At 45.5% G+C, this 25788-nt stretch overlaps 1 protein-coding gene across 3 annotated transcripts in view; it reads right to left on the reverse strand.

Moving 5' to 3' along the window:
- STX2 (syntaxin 2) overlaps window positions 1–25788 on the reverse strand; it is a 74782-nt gene that overhangs the window by 5858 nt on the left and 43136 nt on the right. Inside the window, exon 10 of one of the 3 annotated variants that reach the window (XM_010852436.1) lies at window positions 2099–2304. In XM_010852436.1, coding sequence (XP_010850738.1) covers window positions 2137–2304 — 168 coding nt within the window. In that variant the 3' untranslated portion in view covers window positions 2099–2136. Of the gene's footprint in view, window positions 1–1846; window positions 2305–25788 lie in introns of those variants that run through there. The other 2 variants (XM_010852439.1, XM_010852435.1) reach the window with 2 other exon arrangements.

Here is a 25788-nt window from a genome sequence, read left to right on the forward strand (position 1 = left end):
TGCAGTCCAAGGGACTCTCAAGAGTCTTCTCCAACACCACAGTTCAAAAGCATCAATTCTTTGGCGCTCAGCCTTCTTCGCAGTCCAACTCTCACATCCATATATGACCACAGGAAAAACCATAGCCTTGACTAGATGAACCTTTGTTGGCAAAGTAATGTCTCTGCTTTTCAATATGCTATCTAGGTTGGTCATAACTTTCCTTCCAAGGAGTAAGGGTCTTTTAATTTCATGGCTGCAGTCACCATCTGCAGTGATTTTGGAGCCCCCCCAGAACAAAGTCTGACACTGTTTCCCCGTCTATTTCCCATGAAGTGATGGGAGTTTCAGATTAGGAAAGTGAAAAATTCGGGAGAGGGATGATGGTGAAAAATGCACACCAATGTGAATGGACTCAGTGCCACTGAACTGCACAGTTACATATGGTTAATGTAGTATGCTTTATGTGACTTTCACCAATGTTTTTAAAAGATTGTTTTAAGTTATGGAGCATGTAGCCCTATTATATGGATGAGTTTATGGAATGTGTATATAGCTTCAAAGTGCATGCATGCTAAGTTGCTTCAGCCGTGTCTGACTCTTTGCCACTCCATGGACCATAGCCTGCCAGGCTCCTCTGTCCACGGGATTCTTCATGTAAGAGTCCTGGAGTGGGTTGCCATATCCTCCTACAGGGGATCTTCCTGACCCAGGAACAGAACCATGTCTCTTGTCTCCTGCTTTGGTAGGTGGGTTCTTTACCACCAGTGCCACCTGGGAAGCCCAGCTTCAAAGTATCTCTCCACAAATTATTTACTAACTGTAAAGGGGAGGATATTAATAGTAACCTTAGTGTGAAAAATCTCCAACAGATATTGCCTTATCCAGGCAACCAAATTAACATCACCAGAAGCAGGACAAGTCAAAACCACACGTGTCCTGGATGATGCCCTAAGACACCACATCAGCATTATGTGAGCAGCAACCACACCAAGAACACAAAACTGAATAGAATCTCGAGGAAACATCAGCAAACCTGAATCAAGGGAGAGTCTTCAGGGTCTGTCAAGGTCATGCGAGGCTGGGAGGGACTGGGGACTGTTCCACATTAAAGGAAGATCAAAAGATGCGATGGCAACTTACAACATGTGATCCTGGACTGGATGCTGGGCCAGGAAAGAAAGTGACTGTTTAGGGTATTATGGGGCAATTGATCAAATCTGCATAGGGGCTGTGGATTAGGTACTAGTGGTTCATCAATGTTAAATCTTCACATCATTGCACTGCGGTCTTGGAACAGGATGTCTTTGTTCTTAGGAAAAAACATGCTGAAATAGTTTAGGACAAAAAGACAATGTATCTGCAATTTACTGTCAGTTAGATGGTTCTGGGGGAAATCTCTCTCCCTGTCCCACCATGTGTGTGTGTGTGTGTGAGTGTGTGTGTGTGTGTGTGTGTGTGTGTAAACAGATGATTGATAGATGATAGAGAAAGAGAAATAATGATGGATGGAGGATAGATGGACAGGTAGATGGACAGATAGGTATATAAAAAGATAAAGAAATGGGGGAAAAATACAAACAATTGATGAATCTGAGTAAAGGATATGGGGCTTTCCAGATTGCACTAGTGGTAAAGAATCTGCCTGCCAATGCAGGAGATGCTAAGAGATGCAGGTTCAATTCCTGGTTCAGGAAGATCCCCTGGAGGAGGAAATGGCACCCCACTCCAGCATTCTTGCTGGAAGAATCTCATGGAGAGAGGAGCCTGATTGTGTGTGTGTGTGTGTGCGTGCATAAATAGATGACTAATAGATGATAGAGAAAGAGAGATGATGATCGATGGATAGACAGATGGAGAAATAGATAAAATGATCAAGAAATGGGAGCAAAACATAACAATTGATGAATCTGAGTAAAGGATATAAAAGTATTCTTTATGCTATTCCTGCTGCTTTTCTGCAAATGTTAATTATGTCAAAATAAGAATTTTTTTAAATGCAGAACAAAAATACCCCAAAGCACCCCCAAGGACAGAGCTCTTATTTTTGACTCATTCCTGGCAGCTCAGGCCCTCTGGGTTCATTTATTTTCAGGCCAGTAATACAAAGTGGATTTACCCTGAGGTCTCCACGCTGTTCCCTCAGGCGCCCCCTTCTCATCGCCCAGTTACTGGTTTCTGGGTCCCCGCCCAGGATGGCCTCCCTCGGCACCTGCTGCAGGGAATGAGTTTCTCCATGGAATTCATGACCTTTGGAGTGGGTGGAAAGCAGGCTTGTAGAGTGTGTTGTCCTTTTCCCAGATGAGACACAGCACGGCAGTTCTTCTAAAACAAAGGAAGAGAGATACTGAATGTTGTGCAAATTTTGGTTTGACCAGTGTGGCTTATGCTGCTAATCCTTTCTAATATCCATTCATCCCTTTTTTCTATATAAACAGGATACTGATTAATTTAGGTTGCAATTTACCTAGACTCTGTTCGAGGTAACCATGTTATACTGCTCTGGCCAACAAGCAGTGCTGATTGGGGTCAGGAGGGAAGAGTTCTGGAAAAAACATTTCCTTTCTCTTAAAGGGGAGTAGATGAGATTAGTGTTATCCTTCATTCTATTTCTAGTCCTGAATACAGATGATGGCTGGAGCTGTGGCAGCCATTTTACAATCATGAGGAAACCCCCAGGAAACTCAGAATGACCGTCCTGATAGCCTTGAGTCATTAAATCATGGCCAACAACTGTATACTTCTCATGTGAGAAAAAAATAAAGCCTTATTTGTTTAAAACACTGTTAGTTGTGTATTCTATCACTTTTTTCAAACCAATTTTTAATTGTCATAAAAATAAATCTTATTTTCCTTTTTGTATCTTAGGCTCCAGAGAAGAGCTATGATAAACTATACTGCATTCTATTCTCTTGGGGGTCCCTTCCTGTTCTCCCTCCCACAGTAATTTTCAGTTAAACTGTGGGCTTAATTCTTCAGTCCTGATTCAGACAAAGCTCCCATAGGGAGTGTTCTCTGCATAAAGCTGATGATTCTTACTTTTCTTCTCCAAACTGAACATTTTTACTTCTGCTTAATTATTAATATGCTGCAGATATATTTAAGATGCGACCCCAGCATAAAGTATATTTAAAACTCGAGCAAGGATTTCCATTACACTGATAAATAAAGGATGAGTTGCTCCAGCCTGCCTTCCCCTGACTGCTCAGCTGCTCCCACATGCTTCTCGCCTTGCTGGCAGCTCTTCTGCCTGTTTGTCCAACCAGCTGACAGGATCATCATAAGGATCATGCTCAGAGGAGTTATGAGCCCAGGACTCCACAGGGAATGGCAAATGTAAACAATAGCCAAGAGGCTATGTGTGAAGATTCATTTATCAAGACAGATCCAAAGAGGAAGACTAGTTCTGGAAATAGATTTTCCCCAGCCTGACTCAGGACACAGAAGAGTGTCCAGCCTCTGTTCAGAAACACTAGCAACCAGACTCCATAGGCTGGAATAGGACAAGCCAACAGATTCGTGGGAGCAGAAACGGCAAAGAGACACCGAGCACCAGAATAAAACATCAATGTGAATGTTGCTCAGTCAATAGCTAATTTCTTGTAGGTCAAATACAGCTGCAAAGTATTCATCTGGGTTAAGATATTATGATACAAACAAACCTATCTACGGGACAGAACAGATGTACAGACATAGAGAAAAGACTTGTGATTGCCAAGGAGGAGGAGAGTAGGGAGAGGGATACACTGGGAGTTAGGGGCAATGGCACCCCACTCCAGTACTCTTGCCTGGAAAATCCCATGCATGAAGGAGCCTGGTGGGCTGCAGTCCATGGGGTCGCTAAGAGTCAGACACGACTGAGTGACTTCACTTTCACTTTTCACTTTCATACATTGGAGAAGGAAATGGCAACCCACTCCAGTGTTCTTGCCTGGAGAATCCCAGGGACGGGGGAGCCTGGTGGGCTGCCGTCTGTGGGGTCGCACAGAGTCGGACACAACTGAAGCGACTTGGCAGCAGCAGCAGACACAAACTATTAGTATTACATTTAGAATGGATAGACAACAAGGTCCCACTGTACAGCACAGGGAACTATATCCAGCCTCCAGGAATAAACTACAAAGGAAAAGAACATACAATAAAAATGTATACATGTGTATAATTGAGTCACCTTGCTATACAGTGAAAATTAGCACAACATTGTAAATCAACTATTGTTGTTGTTGTTTAGTCTTAAGTTGTGTAAAACTCTTTTGTGACCCCATGGACTATAGCCCACCAGGCTCTTCTGTCCATGGGACTTTCCAGGCAAGAAGGTTGAAGTAGGTTGCCATTTATTCCTCCAGGGGATTTTCTCTATCCAGAGATCAAAGCCATGTCTCTTATTTCTCCTGCATTGCAGGTGGATTCTTTACCACTAGCACCGCCTGGGAAGCCCCAAACAGTACTTCAATTTTACGAAGAATATGTATTCTTGATTCAGATATATATATATATATATGTATACACACACACATATATATGTAAATCACTTTGCTGTACACCTGAAAGTAACACAACATTGTAAATCAACTATATTTCAATAAAATTTAAAAAAAAAAACAGAAAAAAAGACATTATAATCCCAAAACATCCAAGCAATTGGACATTTCTCTAGATAGATTACAGAGGACAAGATGCCCCTGAAGCTTTGTAATGCTTTTATCATAGATTGCACAGAGATGGCCATGGAAGAGTGGGGGACAGAATGGGTAGCTCCCAGTAAAAGCAGAAAAAGAGCCCAGTGCATCGGGTAGAGCAGGTAACATTGCACAGAGATTCCTGTGGCACCAGGGAATGGGCATCTCCACAGAGGTCTGGTGGTGGATGATGGATTAGGAGGACAGGTCTCATTGAAAGAGATCCAGGGCCACCAGGAGACGGGGATCACTTAGAAAAATCTTGAGGACACCAAGGAACAGGCATCACTTAGGGGAATCCTGGGGACACCAGAGGAATGGACATCACTTTATCAGATCCTGGGACACCAGGGGAAAGACATCACTGACAGCAATCCTGGGAGGATCAGGAGGTATAACTGCATCAGATGCATGAAAGATGTCTCCACAGTTAGCCTTGGCCTTGTACAGCCTCTGCTCCATTATAAGACGACCATGCCCTTGGCAGTATCCTTTCCTTCAGCCCAAACCCCAGAGTGAGACACCTGCAGGACACCCCCGAACCCTGAGCCTGAAGCAAAATTGTCCACACATGCCCAGTCCACTCTGCTGGGCTTCACTTGACCTGCATGCCCCAATATGAGAAGCCACTTGCAATCTTCTGTGACTTGGAGACCTGGGAGTGTTTGTTACGCAGCGGTTGCTGACTGATAGCTCCCACCTGCTGAAGACAGGCTACCCATGTAGTGGAGGGGAACAGAGAAGTCTATGATCTGTGCTCAGGAACAACAGCCAATTTGTGCAGCCTATTAATTCTATCTGCCTTTGGAGAGAAAGAAAATCATTATACAGTAACTCGAGAGATTTTATGCTTCACATCAGAGGGCATCCCATTATACTTTCATAGACTTGAATATCCATGTTTATCAACAACATTTGTCTACAAATGCAAGTTAACATAATAATGTGCTATGAGCTGGTTTATCACAACCGAGTCAGTGCACGCCCCAGCCTGCCTTAGTTGTTTCTCAGGGGGCCTGGGGGGTCTCAGTCCCACACAGAGTCCTGGTTAGTCCTTGCTTTATAAAATCAGACAGACAACCTTCAAAACACACAGATGTGTATATTTTATTTCCTTTATTTTATGTCAAGGACTCAAGGATTTATTTTTCAACTGTAACATATACTCCATTCCATTGTACAAGCATTTTTCACTTAAAGTCTCAACAATACTGAAAAAAATCAGAAGCTCAGTGGGAAATTGCTTTTCCGAATCCTATTTTCTACTATTTCAAACTGGAGAAGTTATTACACGTTACACATCCACCCAAATGCTCCAACAAATTTTATAAGTGTAGCTTTAAAAAAAAAGTAAAATCCCTATATATACATAACAACCTGTCCTGGGAGCAGGTAAAAATCTTACAGCATCACTTGCTGACTATAAGACAATTCATACAATTGTCACAAACAGTTGTTCTGGATGCTGTACCCCAAGGATATCTGAGATTCATGGCTCTTTGGTGGGCAAAAGGAAGCCTTTCCAAATATCTTGACTTTGAGGCTCTACTGCTGCTGCTGCTGCTGCTGCTGCTAAGTCGCTTCAGTTGTGTCCGACTCTGTGCGACCCCACAGACGGCAGCCCACCAGGCTCCCCCATCCCTGGGATTCTCCAGGCAAGAACACTGGAGTGGGTTGCCACTTCCTTCTCCAATGCATTAAAGTGAAAAGTGAAAGTCAAGTCGCTCAGTCATGTCTGACTCTTAGCAACCCCATGGACTGCAGCCTACCAGGCTCCTTCGTCCATGGGATTTTCCAGGCAAGAGTACTGAAGTGGGGTGCCATTGCCTTCTCCGTTGAGGCTCTACCACTTGTATTTTTTTTTAATTTTATTTTATTTTTAAACTTTACATAATTGTATTAGTTTTGCCAAATATCAAAATGAATCCGCCACAGGTATACATGTGTTCCCCATCCTGAACCCTCCTCCCTCCTCCCTCCCCATACCATCCCTCTGGGTCGTCCCAGTGCAGTAGCCCCAAGCATCTTATGGACTCTGTGGGAGAGGGAGAGGGTGGGAAGATTTGGGAGAATGACATTGAAACATGTAAAATATCATGTAAGATACCACTTGTATTTTGAGAGAAAGTAGAAACTTTGTCCATTTAGCAATTTGTTTAAAATGTCATCTTGAATTGTGGGATCAAAAATGTGTATTTCTCTTTAGATACATATCTGAGAAGAGATCTATTTATATCATATATGTGTGTTAAGTTATACATTATATATTAATATATGCATTGTTCCTGTTCTTTAGTCGCTAAATCATGTCCAACTCTTTGCAACCCCATGGACCGTAGCCCACCAGGCTCCTCTGTCCATGGGATTTCCCAGCAAGAAGAATGGAGTGTGTTGCCAGGCCCTTCTCCAGGGAATCTGTCCGACCTAGGGATCAAACCCAAGTCTCTTGTGTCTCCTACACTGGCAGGATTCTTTACCACTGCACCACCAGGGAAGCCCAGTATATGCATATGCATATATAATGAAGTTTGATATTAAAAACCAACAAATGTACTTCAAGTACATGTATATGTACCACTTCTTTACCCATTCACCTGTTGATGGACATTTAGGTTGCTTTCATGTCTTGGCTATTGTAAATAGTGCTTGATGGCACCTGAGTTCTCCAAGTACCTGAGACTTTCCCGGGTCAGGCTGTCCCTACCAGCGCTTGCTGCAGCCCGAGACACTAGCTACCCTCTGGCGCCACCTACTGGTTCTCTTCCCCCTTCATCCCAGAATTTCCTTGCACTCAAAATCAGGAAGAGATTTTGAGAGGGTGACCTTCACTTTATATTGATTGTGGGAATGTAGGGGTGACATTCTGATTCCTAAGGTGGTGCATTTGTGCTTGGACTTCCCTGTTGGCTCAGACGGTAAAGAATCTGCCAGCAATGTGGGAGATATGGGTTCGATCCCTGGGTTGGGAAGATCCCCTGGCTAAGGGCATGGCACCCACTCCAGTATTCTTGTCTGGAGAATTCCTCCGACAGAGGAGTCTGGCAGTCCATGGGGTCGCAAAGAGGTGGACACGACTGGGCGACTTTCACTTTCACACATTTTTGCTGGACATTTGTAGAAAATACAAAAACAGCCCAAAGACAAGCCCCAACTATAAACAAGCCTCTCCCACCCATAAAGCCCCACTTTGAAAGAACCATTGTTCATATTTTTAGTACCAACCTTTCCAGTTTATCTTGTGATATTATTTTATTATGTGTATTTTATGTATATTATATTTACTATATGTATCTTCTCTATACATGTTACATTAGGGGAAGATTATTGTTATTCTGTTTTCCCTAGAGTCTATTCTGTAACCTGGTTGGTTCTACTTAATTCACACTTCCCCTTAATCCACGATGTTTGAATATTGTCATCATTATAACCGTCTGTAACTTATGTATTATCTGTCTCCCATTATTTAATATTTCACTTAATTCTGCATGATTTTCTTGGATATAAAGCTGCTTGCTCATCTTTCATGCTTTCACAGCAATTTATTCCTGGGAACAAAACACCTAGATCCACCAACTGTAGGCTTTTTCATGGCTTTGGATTCTCTTTGTCTAATAGCCTTCTGTGTGTGTGTGTGTGTGTGTGTGTGTGTGTGTGTGTGTGTGTTGTGCTTAGTCGCTCAGTCTTGTACTACTCTTTTGTGACCCTATGGACTGTAGACCGCCAGGCTCCTCTGTCCATGGGATTCTCCAGGCAGCAAGAATACAGGAATGGGTTGCCATTCCCTTCTCCAGGGGATCTTCCCAAACCATGGATCGAACCCATATCACTTATGTCTCTTGCATTGCAGGAGGATTTACTGTCTGAGCCACCATGGTAAGCCCAATTGCCTTCTGCTGCTGCTGCTGCTAAGTCGCTTCAGTCGTGTCCGACTCTGTGCGACCCCATAGACAGCAGCCCACTAGGCTCCCCGGTCCCTGGGATTCTCCAGGCAAGAACACTGGAGTGGGTTGCCATTTCCTTCTCCAATGTATCAAAGTGAAAAGTGAAAGTGAAGTCACTCAGTCGTGTCCGACTCTTAGCGACCCCATGGACTGCAGCCTACCAGGCTCCTCCGTCCATGGGATCTTCCAGGCAAGAGTACTGGAGTGGGGTGCCATTGCCTTCTCTGAATTGCCTTCTAGGAAGTACCAATTTGCGTTCCCACGAACAGCGCCTCTTTCCCTACATCCTCACCAACGTTTGGCAGTATCATTTGTTAAAAATCATAGCTAACATGGTATGTAAAACAATGGTAACTCATTGCTTTAATTTGCTGGGGTCAGGTTTGGGGAGGTGGTGAGTGCTGCTCAGCCACAAACCAGCTGTTTGACCAGGCCAGTCAACTAATTTTTCTGTGCCTCAATTTCTTTGATTGTATGGTAAGAATCAGATTGTACACTTGGACACCTCCTGGCTTGTGTGAGCTTGGGATGAGCCCATATGTGGAAAGCCCAGAGGACAGCGGCTTATATACAGGACAGTGTAAATATCGATGGGGAAGGGTGCACCTCTCAGGAGTTTGTTCATTTGGACCCAGTTTCATTACCCTGAACTCATAGCAGCTCTCTTGAAACAATGTTATTTAATTGTGAGCAACTTTGGTTGCTATGACTTTTACCATTAGGAAGAGTTGATCTACATTTCACATTTTACCCAAATGGGTGTTTCCCTGGTAGCTCAGAGGGCAAAGAATCCCCCTGCAATGCAGGGATCCAGGTTTGATTCCTGGTCAGGAAGGTCCCCTGGAAAAGGAAATGCCCCTCCAGTATTCTTGCCTGGGAAATTCCATGGACAGAGGAGCCTTGCAGGCTACAGTCCATGGGGTCCCAAAGAGTCAGACATGACTGAGCTACCAACACTTTCACTTTATCCAACAGAGTAGAAAAGATTTTAGGAGACTAACATGAGTGGGTAATTTTCAATTGTATGGTCTTTTGGAGTTTGAAAAGCTGCTTCCAATTTTAAAATAATAATAAGATTAATTGATAGATGGGTAGTATAATGGATAAAATTATGTTAAACCAAACACAGCAAAATGCTAATTTTAGAATCTAGATGGTGGGCAGACCTATTCTGGTGGCACAACTTTTTCACATTTCTATGTGTTTGAAAAAATGTTTTAAAAGTTGTTGATGTATGGAACAGTCTTATGGACTCTGTGGGAGAGGGAGAGGGTGGGAAGATTTGGGAGAATGGCATTGAAACATGTAAAATATCATGTATGAAACGAGATGCCAGTCCAGGTTCAATGCACGATACTGGATGCTTGGGGCTAGTGCACTGGGACAACCCAGATGGATGGTATGGGGAGGGAGGAGGGAGGAGGGTTCAGGATGGGGAGCACACGTATACCTGTGATGGATTCGTTTTGATATTTGGCAAAACTAATACAATTATGTAAAGTTTAAAAATAAAATAAAATTACAAAAAAAGTTGTTGATGGGGAAAACTGCTTTTTTGACATTATTTCATTTTTTTCACTCTTTGACCAAGCAGATTTCTGAGTCTCTTTGTCTTGATCTGTCTTTCTTGTCTAAGTTCTGAGTGTTGGCGTCATGGGGTCTTGCCTGCAACTCTTCCCCTTTGTACATTAGGTTCCGCAAGCAAGACTCATGGCTCTGGGGCTCAGTTACCCCTCCTCCCCTGGCACCTCCCCTCACATCTCCAGCACCCACTCCTTCAGTGAGGGCCACCCTGACTCTGACAGCCCTCCCCCCACACACCTGGGTGGTAACTCAAGTTCAACCATTCAAACCCAGGGGCACAGTTACCATCAAGAATCTCAAGTTTTATACACACACACACACACACACACACACACATATGCAGTGGAATACTACTCAGTCATAAAAAATGAAATACTGCCATTTTCAGGAACATGGATGGGCCTAGAGATTATCATACTCAGGGAAGTCAGTCAGAAAGAGAAAGACAAATATATCATTTATATGTGGAATCTAAAAAATTATACAAATCAACCTATTTATAAAACAAAAACAGTCTCATGGACACAGAGAACAGACTTGTGGTTACTGAATGGAAAAGGGGAGGAGGAATAAATTAGGGGTTTGGGATTAGCAGATACACACTACCATATATAAAATAGGGGATCTTCCCAATCCAGGGATTGAACTCGGGTCTCCTGCATTGCAAGCAGATTTTTTACTGTCTGAACCACCAGCGAAGACTGAGATAAACAACAAAGGAACCATATGCAGTATCTTGTAATAATCTGTGAGGGGGAAGAATCTGAAAAAGAACATATACATGTGTATAGGGCTTCCCCAGTGGCTCAGTGGTAAAGAATTCACCGGCAATGCAGGAACTGCAAGGGGTGCAGTTTTGGTTCCTGGGTCGGGAAGATCCCCTGGAGGAGGGCCACGGCAACCCAGTTTCCAGTATTCCCGCCTGGAAAATCCCATGGACAGAGGAGTCTGGCGGTCTACAGTCTATAGGATTGTAAAGAGCCAGACACGACTAAAGCGATTTAGCAAGCACACACACATGTATGTATGTAGGTGAAGTGAAGTGAAAGTCACTCAGTCGTGTCTGACTCTTTGCGATCCCATGGACTATATAGTTCAAGGAATTCTCCAGGCCAGAAGACTGGAGTGGGTAGCCTTTCCCTTCTCCAGGGGAACTTCCCAACCCAGGGATCGAACCCATGTCTCCTGCATTGCAGGCGCATTCTTTACGAGCTGAGCCACGAGGTATGTACCTATAACTGAATCACTTGGCTGTACACCTGATACTAACAAGATATTGTAAATTAAGTGTAGTTACATTTTTAAAAAGAGCCTCAAGTTCTCCCCCATCCAGCCCCATTCCAACCCTCTCCTGCAGCTCATGTGCTGGAGTTATTTTATTTAGGTGGGCTGAGGGGCATCCCAGTGCTAGCATGGTCTGTGCTGCTACTTCCCCAGACCACTTCCCCTCAGTCCACAAGAATAACATAACCCCATCACACATCAGCACTGCAAGCACTGGGTCCGGTCTCTCAGGACATGATATCACTGAAGAATCCAGGTCACCCTCTTTCACCACCTGGCTGACCTCAGCTTCCCCCGAGGGAGAATTATTAACAAGACAGCGGCCAGGGCAGAGTGAGTCCGGAGCACAGGTGGTTTGTTTGTGTGGCTTGAATGTTGGGAATTCCACAGGGGCTCAGACCCCCTCAGGGCCTGCGGACAAGCTCATCACTAAATCATTGGCTCCTGCTTTGGTCACCTAGGTATCCCTTTCCCCATGGCCCCCCTCCCCATTTCCAATAGGATTAGGAGAAGCCACTAAGCATTGTGGGAAACTCCCTCCCGTTGCCTTCTCAGGAGGCCGCGATTATGAAAGCCCTGGCCCAGCGTTTTATTCCACCTATTGACCAAAGAGTCCCCTGCTGTCTTGGGATCCTTCACAGGGCTGAATAGGCTCCAGTTTACAAAAGCGGTCCCGGCGGGGATGTTTTCCACGGTGCCGTCCTACAGGTAACCATTGTCTGCGGATTATTCATGTACTGCGAGCTTTGGAGGCCTGAAGTCGGAAGGGGCCCGCCTTCACAAACGATGATAAACAGCTCTTAAAGGGTCGCACAGGTCAGCGAGAAATGGGATTTGATTGACACAGATTCTATTGACCCAGGGTTTTTAAGAAAACAGTTGCCAAGGAGAAAAAGAAGCCACATTCCACAGCTGGGCAAAGAGCCTGGACTCAGGGATTGTGACAGAGCGCCCCCTGCTGCTCAGTCAGGGCTCTGCAGACCATGAGAGCAAATCGCAGCGAAAACCCAGGAAGACCCAGAGGCCTATGCTATAAAGTAGTTTCTCACTGGTTATCTATTTTGTATATAGTAGTGAGTATATGTCGATTCCAGTCTTCCAATTTATTCCTGCTTCTTTCCCTCCGGTAACCACACGTTTTGTTTTCTGCATCTGTGACTCTGTTTGGTAAATTTAGTTCATTTGTGCCATTTTTTTAAAAGTCCACACATAAGCAGCATCATATGATATTAGTCTTTCTCTGCCTAAGTGCATTTTTAAGACCACATGAGCTGTGGCTGTTCGACATCCCTGGAAGAGAAGTTCCTCTTATTTCCCAGGACAACGTGATGGGCCTGCTCCCAGGGCATTGATGGTTTGAACAGGTTTCCCAAAGGTAACTTTTAGTCAAAAAAGTTGATCTGCAGGTGTTGTCATGAAGCTTCAGTACCTTCAGCTTTTGAGATAAGCAACAAATGTGGAGTGTGACATATCCTCCTGGAATGGACCCCCCCACCCCCACAGAGGGTCAGCTCCATGTCCTCCATGGGTACAGTGTCAGCACCCTAGAAGTTTCCCCGACTCCACAGGCACTGGGTAACCCAACATCCTTCTTACCCGTGGAGAGACTAAGGCCCAGAGAAGAGAGCAGGGTCAAGGAAAGATACGATCGTTGGAGTGACAATGATGGAATGAAACGCGTCTCAGAATTTATGAAAACTAATCATTCAACTGAACTCAATCAAGCTTATTCATCAACGGAGAAGGTAGTGAAAGAAGCAGGTGACGTCATCTGGAAGTGTACTGTTCAAGACTTGTTTCTTTGAGAGAAAGCCAAGCAACTCCCTGTTCAAATGAAAATACATCCCCAGGAGGGTTTTCAGCTCCACCATAGCCAGGACCCCATCCCAGCATCTCCCTCAATGGAGACACCTGGTCCTTCATCCCTGATACCCAGCTGGTCCCTGGTTCTGCCCAGTGCCTCCTTGTAAACACATCTGTGTCTCTCCTTTCCTCCCAAGCCCATGAATTCATCGTTGGCAAGACCCTCCACAGCCGCAGAGGAGAGGTTCCAGCCTCTGCTTTTACAGATCATACACAGAGACCTCAAAGGGGAGAGCCATCACCGAGAAGGTCAGCGGCATTGTCTGGAAGAGGGCAACGTGGTCCCCCCCATAAGGACCCAGGCTCCTCGTCAGCTTCTGCGTGTTGCTTCTCTGTTCAGTGGCTTCCCACGACCTGTCATGTGGACATCTCACCTCCTCCCTCTGGCTTCTCTATGAAGTGTGGGGCTAAGTGTGAAATGGAAGTGCAGAACAGAAAAACTGGCTGTTAGAGGCACTAAATTATAACACTGCCCCACCTGTGTGGCGTCCCTCTCAACCCATCATGGTGTCTTATTTTTTAGTCTTTTAATTCATGATTATTATTTTTTAATAAGGCTTGACAATGCTGGAGCTGTAGGAGACACAGGTTTGATCCCTGGTAGATAGATAGATAGATAAAATGATAAAGAAATGGAGGCAAAATATAAACAGTCAGTGAATTCAATTAAAGGATATAGGGCTTCCCAGGTGGCACTAGTGGGTAAAGAACCCACCTGCCAATGCAGGAGATGTAGAAGATTCAAGTTCAATCCCAGGTCAGGAAGATACCCTGGAGGAGGAAATGTCAACCTGCTCCAGTATTCTTGCCTGGGAAATTCCATGGACAGAAAAGCCTAGTGGGCTACAGTCCATGGGGTCACAAACAGACACGACTGAGCACATACATTGCTATACATTGTTGTGCTAATTACTGCTGTCCAGCAAAGTGATTCAGTTATACAACATATACACATTCTTTATTATATTCTTTTCCATTATGATTTATCACATGATATTGAATTTAGTTCTTGTGCTGTACAGGACCTTGTTGTTGATCAGGGCATCTTTATTTGCTATTTAATGTCATGCTTCCTGGGACATGAAAATACTCTCATGGTGAGAACAGGTCTGCACAGGTTTGGGAGGTCTTGTCCTGTGACTCAGCACGCAGCCCACTTTCCACCAGCCTCTAGACCTGGCCAGGTGCAGGAAACTCAGTCCCCCTTTCCACGGACCCAATGACCCAGCCTATTCTGGACAGTGACCCCTTAAATGTTGGCATCCTCCATGTTGGGGTGCACTTGGTACCCAGACAGGGGGCAGGTGAGGGCTCACCCGCCAGCCACTGCCAGGCCCCCCTGAGACCCTGCAGTGTGTGTGCGCCTGACCCTGACACTCTGTGCACAGCCCAGCCCCCAGGGGGCCACAGGGCAGCAGGCTGGGCATCACAGAGTGGGGGTCAGTAGGGAGGGGCCAGGTGTGCAGAGGCTTCCCCGGTAGCTCAGTTGTTAAAGAATCTGCCTGCAGTGCAGGAGACCTGGCTTCGATCCCTGGGTCGGGAATATCCCCTGGAGAAGGGAGTGGCTACCCACTCCAGCATTCTTGCATGGAGAATTCCATGGATAGAAGAGCCTGGCGGGCTACAGTCCATGGGGTCGCTAAGAGTCGGACACAACTGAATGCACAGGTGTGCAGGGTGTTGAGGGTGAGGCGTGGCCACCTGAGAACCCATCCAGGGAGGCAGAGGGACCACCTGAGGGCACGGCAAGCCCACAGCACTCACTCCATTGTCCCATCAGACCCCACAAGACATCCACTCAAGGACAAAATGACTACAAATTATAAGATGGCAAACGTTATGAGCTAGGTTGTCCCCCGAGATTTCATCTGTCAAAGCCCTAAAACTCAGGGCCCCCAAAATCTGATATTATTTGCAAATGGGGTTCTTGTGGATGGAATTAGTTAAGATGAGGTCAATCTGGAGTAGGGTGAGCCCCTAACCCAACATGACTGCTGTCCTTATGAAAACGGGGGAATTTGGGCACAGACAGGGTGCAGGAAGGAGATGCATGAAGACATGGGGAACACAGGGGTGGGGAGGGAGTGGGCCATCTGCAGGCAGGGGAGAGAAGCTCGGGACAGTCTCCCTCGTGGCCCCAGTAGGATCCAGCCCTGCGGCACCTGCACTGTGAGATGATTCATTCCTGCTAGTTAAGCCGCCTAGTCGGCAATGCTTTGTCACGGCTGCCCCAGGACAGACAAAGAGACTGCGGCGTGTTGAACCCCTAGTGCGGGGTCTTCTGGGTTTGGGGCCTCTGGTGACCACATGAGTCTTACCCAGGAGGCTGCTGGCTTTTGAGGTTCCACTGAAGGTCTCCTGATTTTTCCTCCTGAGCATGCATTTCCCCTTTTCTACTAATGGCCTTCTGATTTGAGGGAGAAGGCACCCCCAATATGCTGTGTGCATTTTGGGGGGGTTTCCCCAGCTCTGGGCACCAGGATGCCCAAGTGGCATCACCATCCCATCTCTCTAGCCAGCTTAGCAGGCACAGAGATGGGAAAGCGACCCACAATCTGGACAGTGCATGAATTCCTGGGAGTTTCTCTCTCTTTTTAAAAAAACTTTATTCATTTATTTTTGGTTGTACTGGATCTTTTGTTACTGTACACGGGCTTTCTCTAGCTGCAATGAGCAGGGCTTACTCTCTACTTGTGGTGTGCGGGCTTCTCACTGGGGTGACTTCTCTTGTGGCAGAGCCCGGGCTCTAGAGGACAGGCTTCAGTAGTTGTGGCACACGGGCTTAGCTGCCCCTCAGCATAGGGACCTCCCTGGACCAGGTGGATAGGAATCCACCTGCCAATGCAGGGGACATGGGTTCGATCCCTGGTCTGGGAAGATTCCACATGCTGAGGGGCAGCTAAGCCCGTGTGCCACAACTACTGAAGCCCAAGCCCTAAAGCTGGTGTTTCTCAACAAGAGAAGCCACCGTAATGAGAAACCCGTGCACCACAACTAAAGAGTAAGCCCTGCTCCCACAACTAGAGGAAAAAAAACCCTCATGCAGTCAAAAATAAATAATTTTTTTTAATACATTAAAAATTAAAATAAAGAAAATTATTTTTTTAAAGTTTGTGCAAGATGGAGAGGAACTCAAAGTACAGTGGAAAAGAGAACACTTGTTGGATGCTTACTATCTGCACCCTTCAAAAGGATTCATATTTTCAAAATCAATCCCTGCCCCCTCAAGGAAGGGACTATTATTAATATCATTAGCTCTGATTCATGGATGGGTCAGTCTAAGGAAGGTCCACTCTAGCGGACTCAGGCTGGCACGGGGTTGGAGAGGAACAGGTTATCAAGTTCTGCTAACACTCTTTGCTGGAAAGTTCCATTCAGATTGATATCTTAGCAGCTCCTTATTCTCCACCATGGGTCTCATCGATCCTGCCACCAATACAGTATCTATTTTATTACTTTCTCACAACACACTTCAACGTTATTTATGGGAAATCCTTTCCTTATATTTCTTTTTTGGCAGAAATGTCCTTTTTAATCTTCCTAGATGAATTTGAGATACATTGGGCAACATTTTCAGAACTAATTGGAGGAAAATTTACTCTTGAAATATTCAGTCTTTCCACCCAGAATTATGATGTCTATCTTCATTTATTTAAAAGGCCTTTTACATCCCTTGTGAGACCTCAGTTTTCTTTAAAGAAGCAAACCTCTCCCCTTGCATATTCAGAAAAAACAAAAAAACCTGTCTTAATACCTGTGTTATAAAGTCAAAATTGAAGATACTAACCTGTTAGAAATGAGCAATAATGAAAATTGAGATGAAGAACAATCATACCTATAAATTTTGAGCCCCATAAATATCAATCCTTTGATTAAAAGGATAAATAAATGAGTCATTTCTGTTTATCTTAGGTAAATATGTCATTTCTGATAGGTTTTTTTAGCATTCTGAAAAGGACTCCTGACAATTCCACATGACCCCCTCCCCAGGCAGGGACCACTCCCCTGGGCTATGTGACGTCACTAAAATGTGGAACAAGCTGTGGCCTGACAGCAACCCAGCAACCAGGACCCTCAGCAAACTCACTCAGCTCCCAGGCTCTTCCTTGAGGCCATGATAGCTTCCCTTCCTTTCTTAAGGGACAAAGGACCTGCACCCAAGCCTGGGGCTGTCTGCCATCCCCTACCATGGCCAACACTCAGTGAGCCCTGTAAGAAACTAGTAGACAGATGAATGGATAAAGAAGATGTGGTACATATATACAATGGAATATTACTCAGTCATTAAAAGGAACAAACTGGGTCATTTGTAGAGATGTGGATGGACCTAGAAACTGTCAAACAGAATGGAGTAAGACAGAAAGAGAAAAACAAATATCGTACATTAATGTATGTATGGGGCTTCCCAGATGGCTTAGTGATAAAGGATCCACCTGCTAGGCAGCAGACACGGGTTCAATCCCTGGGTCAGGAAAATCCCCTGGAGAAGGAAATAGCAACCCACTCCAGTATTCTTTCGTGGGAAATTCCATGGACAGAGGAGCCTGGTGGGCTACAGTCCACGGGGTCACAAAGAGTCAGACACAACTGAAGCAACTGAGCACACACACACCGCCATGTGTAAGATAGCTAGCTGGTGGGAAGCTTAGCACAGCTCGGTGCTCTGTGATGACCAAGAGGGGTGAGTCATGTCCTCAGACAGCCCTGCCCTGGCGTGGCCTTGGCTCTGACCTTCACCATACCTGGCCACTCTCCCTCCCAGCACCAGGTTTCCATTTCCCCACAGCCTCTGTCCCGCTCTGAAAGGGTGTTGCCCTGGCTGACTTGCCCACGGTCAGCCTCCCTCTCTGGACCCCCAGATCAAGGCAGGAGCTCCGTCCACCTTGCCCAGGGCTACAGCCCTGCATCCAGAGCCAGGGTTGGAAATACTGCTGGCTGAGCACAACCAGCAAGCAGCCCCCTTGGTCATTTCAGTCCCGGAAGGGATGCACATTGTCTGTGCCGACAGCCTTCCTCTATCTGGGCTTGAAACCAGGGGTAATGATTCATCAAATCCACTTCACTTGCCTTCACCGATCAAGGTCATGCGTCTCCTCCAAACATCATATAGCCTGAACAGTAAGATGCTGCCCTGAATGGTGCCCCAGGAATTTGGAGTCAGCTGTGTCCAATTTCGAGCTGCATCTGGTTAAGACTGGCTGGAACCAACCACCCTCCAACTGGGCATGTGTGAGTGTCGCTTTGTGACCTTTGACAGCAAGGGCTGAAAACTCTGCCCTCAGATTGTGCTATCTTGTTCAGTTGCTCAGTTGTGTCCAATTCTTTGTGACCCCATGGACTGTAGCCTGCCAGGGTCTTCTGTCCATGGGATTCTCTAGGCAAGAATACTGTGGTGGGTTGCCATTTCCTCCTCAAGGGGATCTTCCCGACCTAGAGATCAAACCCATGTCCCTATTTGGCAGGCTTATTACCACTAAGCCACCTGGGCAGCCTGACGGTGCTAGGAGCATGTTTTTGAATGTTGCTTAGCTTTGCCTGCACAGAACCATGATGATGCCCATCTTTTCAATCACCTTTCCCCACACTCCCCACACCTGGTACCACCCAGGTGCTTTATTCTTCATTCCTTAAGTGCTCCAGTCCCTCACCTTCCGGGAGGAGGATCTGAGACTTGTTCTCTTGTCCCCTCATTTAGCTGCCTTGCAAACACACTCCTTCTTTGCCGCAAACCTCGGGGCTCATGTTTTGACTGCTGCACATCGGGCGATGGGCTCTTTGCCATCAGGCAGCACATGTTTTGTTCCCGGCACAGTGCTGGGTGCTGGGTAATGGGAACTGGCGACATGACAATGGCCACAGAGAGAAGTAAAAGGGACTTGCACCATGAAGGCCAGGACGGTGGCCCTGCAGGCAGGAGTGAGTGTGTGCAGACTCCTCCAAGTAGGGTCTGCGCCCATCCACTGGCCTCACCCGGGTCCCACTGCTCTCGGTGGTTTACAGCTCTCTCCCGAGGTCTTCAGGCCCATGTGCATCCCTAACCCAGAGTGAGGACGGGAGACGTGGCCTCTGGAAGGTGATTCCCAGAGAGATTGTGAGGGAATTTCAAGGTGCCTGGGAAAGATCTTCCAAATACCTCCAATTATGGTGAGACAGACCCGGGTGGTGCCTCCAGAAAGACTCAGGACAGGGGAAAATGTTGGGTGTCACATGTAGCTACAAATATGTGGGAAGATTCAGAGACCAAGAAATTTTAAACCAGTTCCTACTGTAAGAAGAAAACATATATATATATACATATACACATAAGCATGTACATACATATAAACATATATATGCATATACACACATATAAATACACATGTATACATACACAAACATAATACCATACACATAAATGTGTACCTATACATACACATGCAATATGTATACACTATATGTAAAGAAAAGAGGTTGGGTTTTCACCAGTAATCCCATTCCTGGGCGTATATCCAGAGAAAACTCTTAATTTGAAAAGACACATGCAACTTTATATTCATAAAAGCACTATTCACAATAGTCAAGATATGGAAGTAACCTAAGTGTCCATCAAAAGAGGAATGGATATTATGATGGAATATTACTCAGCCATAGAAAGGATGAAATAATGCAGCAACATGGGCGGACTAGAAACGATCACAGTATTTCAGATAAGACAAATATCATATGATATCATTCATATACAGAATCTAAATAAATGACACAAATTTATTTATGAAAAACAAATAGATTCACAGTCATAAAAAAAAAAATTATGGTTACCAAAAGGGACTTGGCAGGAGGGATAAATTAGGAGTTTAGGACTAGCAGATAGACACTACTATATATAAAATAGATAAACAAGGATCTTACTGTATAGTGTAGGGAACTGTGTGTTATAGTAAACTCTAACGGAGAAGAATATGAAAAAGAATATATACATACGTATCTATGTATACCTGAATTATTTTGTGGTTCACCAGAGACTAATACAATGTTGTAAAGGCAAAGATACATTTCTCTGTCACAGGAAATCCTGTCCAGTGGCCCCTCATGCAGCCCTAGGGAGCCAACACTTAATTCAGACCCCGCCTGAGTCGGCTTTCATGGAACTGGGGAGGAGAGTGATGAGACTCAGATGCTGTGTTTCAGGGTGTCCTGGGCCAGTTCCCTGAGCTGAGCCCATATTAATGCATTTACGTAGAAAGCCCATCTATTCACAGGCATGATTCTGATGTCTATGTGTGCCCAAACCAGGAATTCCTCCCAAACTGAGAACAATCATACTTGTATTTTTTTTTTTTTTAGAACTCAATGGGAGAGAAAGTACAAGACAGCAAGAGGTTAAGAGAGGCCTGTTTACAACCTGAAAGTAGAGAGTTATTTTATTTGGTGGGAAGGTTTAGGACTCCAAGCCCGGGAGACAACATCTCAGTAACTCTGAGAAAACTGCTTCAAGGAGGCAGGAGGCTATACACAAGTTTGCAACAAGGGGAGCAGGCAGTGAACATCAAAGATCAGGTATCAAGTGAAGGAATTTAGCATTCTATGTATGGGAAGATGGAAGCCTCTGGGCTCCCTGAATTCACTCCTTTCCTATGCACCTCAGCTACCTGGGGCCAATCATGTTTCCTTGTTCACCTTGCTTCTTGCAAGGCTGCTTGTTCACCAGCTCCTCAGCAATCACTGTGAGGGGTGGAAGCATCTGCTGGATCGCAGTTTGGGTAGCCCCCATTCACATTTGGAGGCCAGAAATCGCTGATGGTAGTGACATTTCTTGTTTATTGATGCGGTGGGAGATATTTTCATTTCACAAGCCTAAGGGTTTCCCTCCCCCTTTGATGTCTTGCAAGACAAGATACTGCCCAGGCATTGACACTCAGGCTGTCAGTCCTTTGAAGAGGTGGAGAAGAGGATGTTCTCTGTGCTCTTTTTTTGTTTGCTGTCTTTTTTACTGAAGTATAATTGATTTACAATGTTAATTTCTGCTCTAAAGCAAACTGATTCAGTAATACATATATATATATGTATGTATTTTCCATATTCTTTTCCATTAGGGTTCCATAGACACTGAATATAGTTCCCTGTACTATACAGAAGGAGGACCTTGTTGTTGATCCATCCTATATAATAGTTTGCACCTGCTAGCCCCGAACACCCAGTCCTTCCCTCCTCCCAATCCCTTGGCAACCATAAGTCTGTTCTCTGTGTCCACGAATCTGTTTCTTCTGTGTCAATAGGTTCATTTGCTTTTCTAAAACTGACACAGACTTGTAATTAACATAATACCATGTCTGTGTCACATCCAACAAAATTAATCATCATCTCACAGGCACTCCATAGTCAAATTTATCTGATTAGCTCAAAAACATTTACCTTTGATTTTGCTCAAATGAGGACCACAGGTTACACTGATGTTTATTTCTCTGAACTGTTCCTTTCCTACAGATGCATCAACCTTCATTAATCAGAAATATATCCAAAGAGGGACTTCCTGTTGGTCCAGTGGCTGGGACTCCAAGCTCCCAATGCAGGAGGCCTGGGTTTGATCCCTGATCAGGGAACTAGATCCCACATGACCCAACTAAGAGTTCGAATGCCACAGCGGAGACCAGGTACAGCCAAATAAATAAACAATGCAAAAAAGAGAGAGAGAGAGAAATGCATCAGAGAGTAAGCAAGCAGGATTTTAAACAAATGAGGGTCCTAGCAGGGTGAGGGGAGTGGGATTAGAAGGCACTGCCTGCCCCCCATTGCCCCTTTCTTCTTTGCAAGTAAATAAACCATCCCTTGGAGGGTCACAAAGACCTTGGTGAATCTTGCTTACAAGCAATGGTCATAGACTATCAATAGATTATCAATCCCCTCTGTAGCTGGGAGATGGATAATTATCACGGCTCTGCCCAGACTATCATGGTTCTGCTGACTCCTTGGGGGACCTCCCCCAGGTATCACGGGGGTAAAAAGATGAGTAGGATGTGCTGCAGTGAGGAGACTGGGATGTACACCCCACAGCCCCACTCCCCAGTCCCCCTGCATGTGTCTCTAGGCCTTGGGGTTTATCCTTAAATCAGTTCATTCATTCTTCCACAATGCAAATATAAAGTCAAGTGTGGCAAATCATAGAAAAAGAAATGCATTAACTGTTCTGTGAATTCAGAGAATTAAGTGTAACCTAGGGCTTCCCAGGCGGCCCTATTGGTAAAGAACCCACCTGCCAATGCAAGAGACGTCAGAGATGTGGGTTCAATCCCTGGGTTCAGAAGATCCCCTGGAGGAGGACACAGCAACCCACTCCAGTATTCTCGCCTGAAGAACCCCATGGACAGAGGAGCCTGGCGGGCTTTGGTCTATAGGGTCACAAAGAGCTGGACATGACTGAAGGGACTTAGCCTAGCCTAGTGTAACCTGTGTGGGTGCCAGGGCCCTCGTGGAAGATGCTCCTCATGAACCAGGCAGAATAAAAAGGAATACCAATCTTTAGTCATGCTTCTAGAAAAAGATTTCAGGCATTTCATTCATAAACCATAACAATCTTGTTGAATTACTTGTTAAATCTACTGTTTATTCTGGAAGAGTTTCAGATTTGGAGACATTGTGGCTATTCCTGTGAGCATCTTCTTTCCTTCTGAACCCAATTCTCCACACTTAGAAACCTCTCACTGACTCCCCACCCCAGCCCACCTCCCCTGGAAAATATCCTTTCTGTTACAGAAAAAACAGAATTGAGTGAACAGCCTTTGGCACATACCAGCCAAACAGTCAGAGAAGGCAATGGCACCCCACTCCAGTACTCTTGCCTGGAAAATCCCATGGACGGAGGAGCCTGGTAGGCTGCAGTCCATGGGGTCGCTAAGAGTCAGACACGACTGAGCGACTTCACTTTCACTTTTCACTTTCATGCATTGGAGAAGGAAATGGCAACCCACTCCAGTGTTCTTGCCTGGAGAATCCCAGGGACAAGGGAGCCTGGTAGGCTGCCGTCTGTGGGGTCACACAGAGTCGGACACGACTGAAGCGACTTAGCAGCAGCAGCCAAACAGCCCTGGAAGAGTTATGCAATCTTGGTTAGTACTACTACTAACACACACTTGTAGCTGGACTTGTCCATCATAAAGCTAATTACTCTGACTCCATTTAGATTATACACTGCACCTGGCATCCTTCTCCCCCTACCCTCTCTTGTAGCATTCTGCATTTCAGAAAGTCACGGGCTGATAACTTCAGGGATACCAGACCCGGCTGCTGAGTTGCCCGATGCCAGCTGTGGTTGTTTTGAAATCTTGAAAAAGAAAAAAAAAAAAAAATGCAAAACCTTCATGAGGATATAAAAACCTCTCCCTATTCCCCAGAGAGGGGGACACAGTTCTTGAGGCGCCAGCCTGCTGTGTTCTCCCCCTTGCCTGGCAAAAAGAAAAAAGCCACTCATATTTCCTCCAAATGCTGTCTCCATATTTCTATTCGGCATCGGTGGACAGGGAGTCACGATTTTGGCAGCCTTCCTAGCACCCAGCTTCCAGAAATTGTCAGTCCCTCTTTCTTGGTTTACTCTCCCGTTCAACTACTGCAGCAGCCTCTGGGTCTGTTTTCTACCTTGTTTCTTCACCAGTTTCACCCTAGTTTTCCTTCCCATGGAATGTGCTAGAATCAGCTCAGCACGCAAGCCCCTCCCCCTCTCTTCCTGTCTCTTCCCTTCTCTCCACCCATTGCCCTGACTCTGTTCTGCATCATGAAAAAATGACAACCCAACAGGAAGGCACATCCTCTTAGAGGTGGAGGAAGTGGGCAAATTCTCCCCTGTGGGTGGCATGGTGGGTGGTCTGACTGCTGCAAGCACTCACTTTTTGGCGGATTGTGTCTGTTCATGAAAAGTGCCCAGTCTGAACAGCCCCAGAGATGCCCACAGCTGCAGGGATCATCCCAATTCCACACGTCACGGTCCCAGGAAATGGACAGGGAAATTCTGCTGTGAGGTTAGATCTGCGGGAGACCTCTCCCCAAAAAGAGGATGTCTGCATGGCTGATGTTACCTCTGCGGAGATGTTGCCCAAAATACTCTGCTCACTACTCTGCTTTGCAATCTGACTACCGGAGGAAGGACTTCTGACGAGCATCAAGTGGGTGTGCGTGAAGCATGTCACCATATTTTGAACAAAGCAGCTGTGGCCACAGGAAGCTGTTCACTGTGGAACACTGGTCTCCTGAGGACAGAAACCTCTTAGCAGTTGCCCTTCAACCAAAGCATGAGAGCCACCCCCAGTTTCCTGGGTCCTGTGGCAAGCACTTCTATTTATTTATCCAGGGATCTCCAGTTTATATCAGACACAGCTTTCTGATAAAAACATCCCTACTAACAGACATTTCTCCAAGGAAGACATACAGATGGCCAACAGGCACATGAAAGATGCTCAATGTCACTAATTATTAGAGAAATGCAAATCAAAACCACAGCAAAGTATCACCTCACACCAGTCAAAATGGCTATCATTGAAGTCTACAAATGAAAAATGCTGGATGAGGTGTGGGGAAAAGGGAACCCTCCTACACTGTTGGTGCAGCCACTGTGGAGAACAGCATGCAGGTTCCTCAAAAAACTAAAAATGTAATTACCATATGATTCTGCAATCCCACTCCTGGGCATATTATCCAGAGAAAACTTTAATTCAAAATGATACAGGCACCCCTATGTTCACAGCAATAGCCAAGATGTGGAAACAAGCTAAGTATTCATGGACAGAAGACTGGATAAAGACGTGGTACTGGCATACAATGGAAGACTGCTGCTGCTGCTAAGTCGCTTCAGTCGTGTCCGACTCTGTGTGACCCCGCAGACAGCAGCCCACCAGGCTCCCCCGTCCCTGGGATTCTCCAGGCAAGACACTGGAGTGAGTTGCCATTTCCTTCTCCAATGCATGAAAGTGAAAAGTGAAAGTGAAGTCGCTCAGTCGTGTCCGACTCCTAGCGACCCCATGGACTGCAGCCCACCAGGCTCCTCCGTCCATGGTATTTTCCAGGCAAGCGTACTGGAGTGGGGTGCCACTGCCTTCTCCAACAATGGAAGATACTCAGCCCTTAAAAAGAATGAAATACTGTCATTTGCAGAAACATGGATGCAACTAGAGATTATCTTACAAAGTAAGTCAGACAAATACAGTATGACATCACTTACATGTGGAATCTGAAATATGACACCAACAATCCACAAAACAGAAACAGACTCACATAGAGAGACTTGTGGCGGCCAAGGGGGAGGGTCTGGGGAAGGAGGGACTGCAAGCATGGGGTCAGCAGATGCAAACTAGTGTATATAAGATGGATAAACAACAAGGTCCTGCTGTGCGGCACAGGCAACTACAGTCAATATCCTTGAGAAACCATAATGTGAAAGAATATTTTTTTAAAAATGTATATATGTGCATATACTAAGTCACTTTGCTGTACAG

The sequence above is a fragment of the Bison bison genome, unplaced genomic scaffold (assembly GCF_000754665.1).
Source record: "Bison bison bison isolate TAMUID 2011002044 unplaced genomic scaffold, Bison_UMD1.0 scf7180017864312, whole genome shotgun sequence".
Taxonomy (NCBI): Eukaryota; Metazoa; Chordata; class Mammalia; order Artiodactyla; family Bovidae; genus Bison; species Bison bison.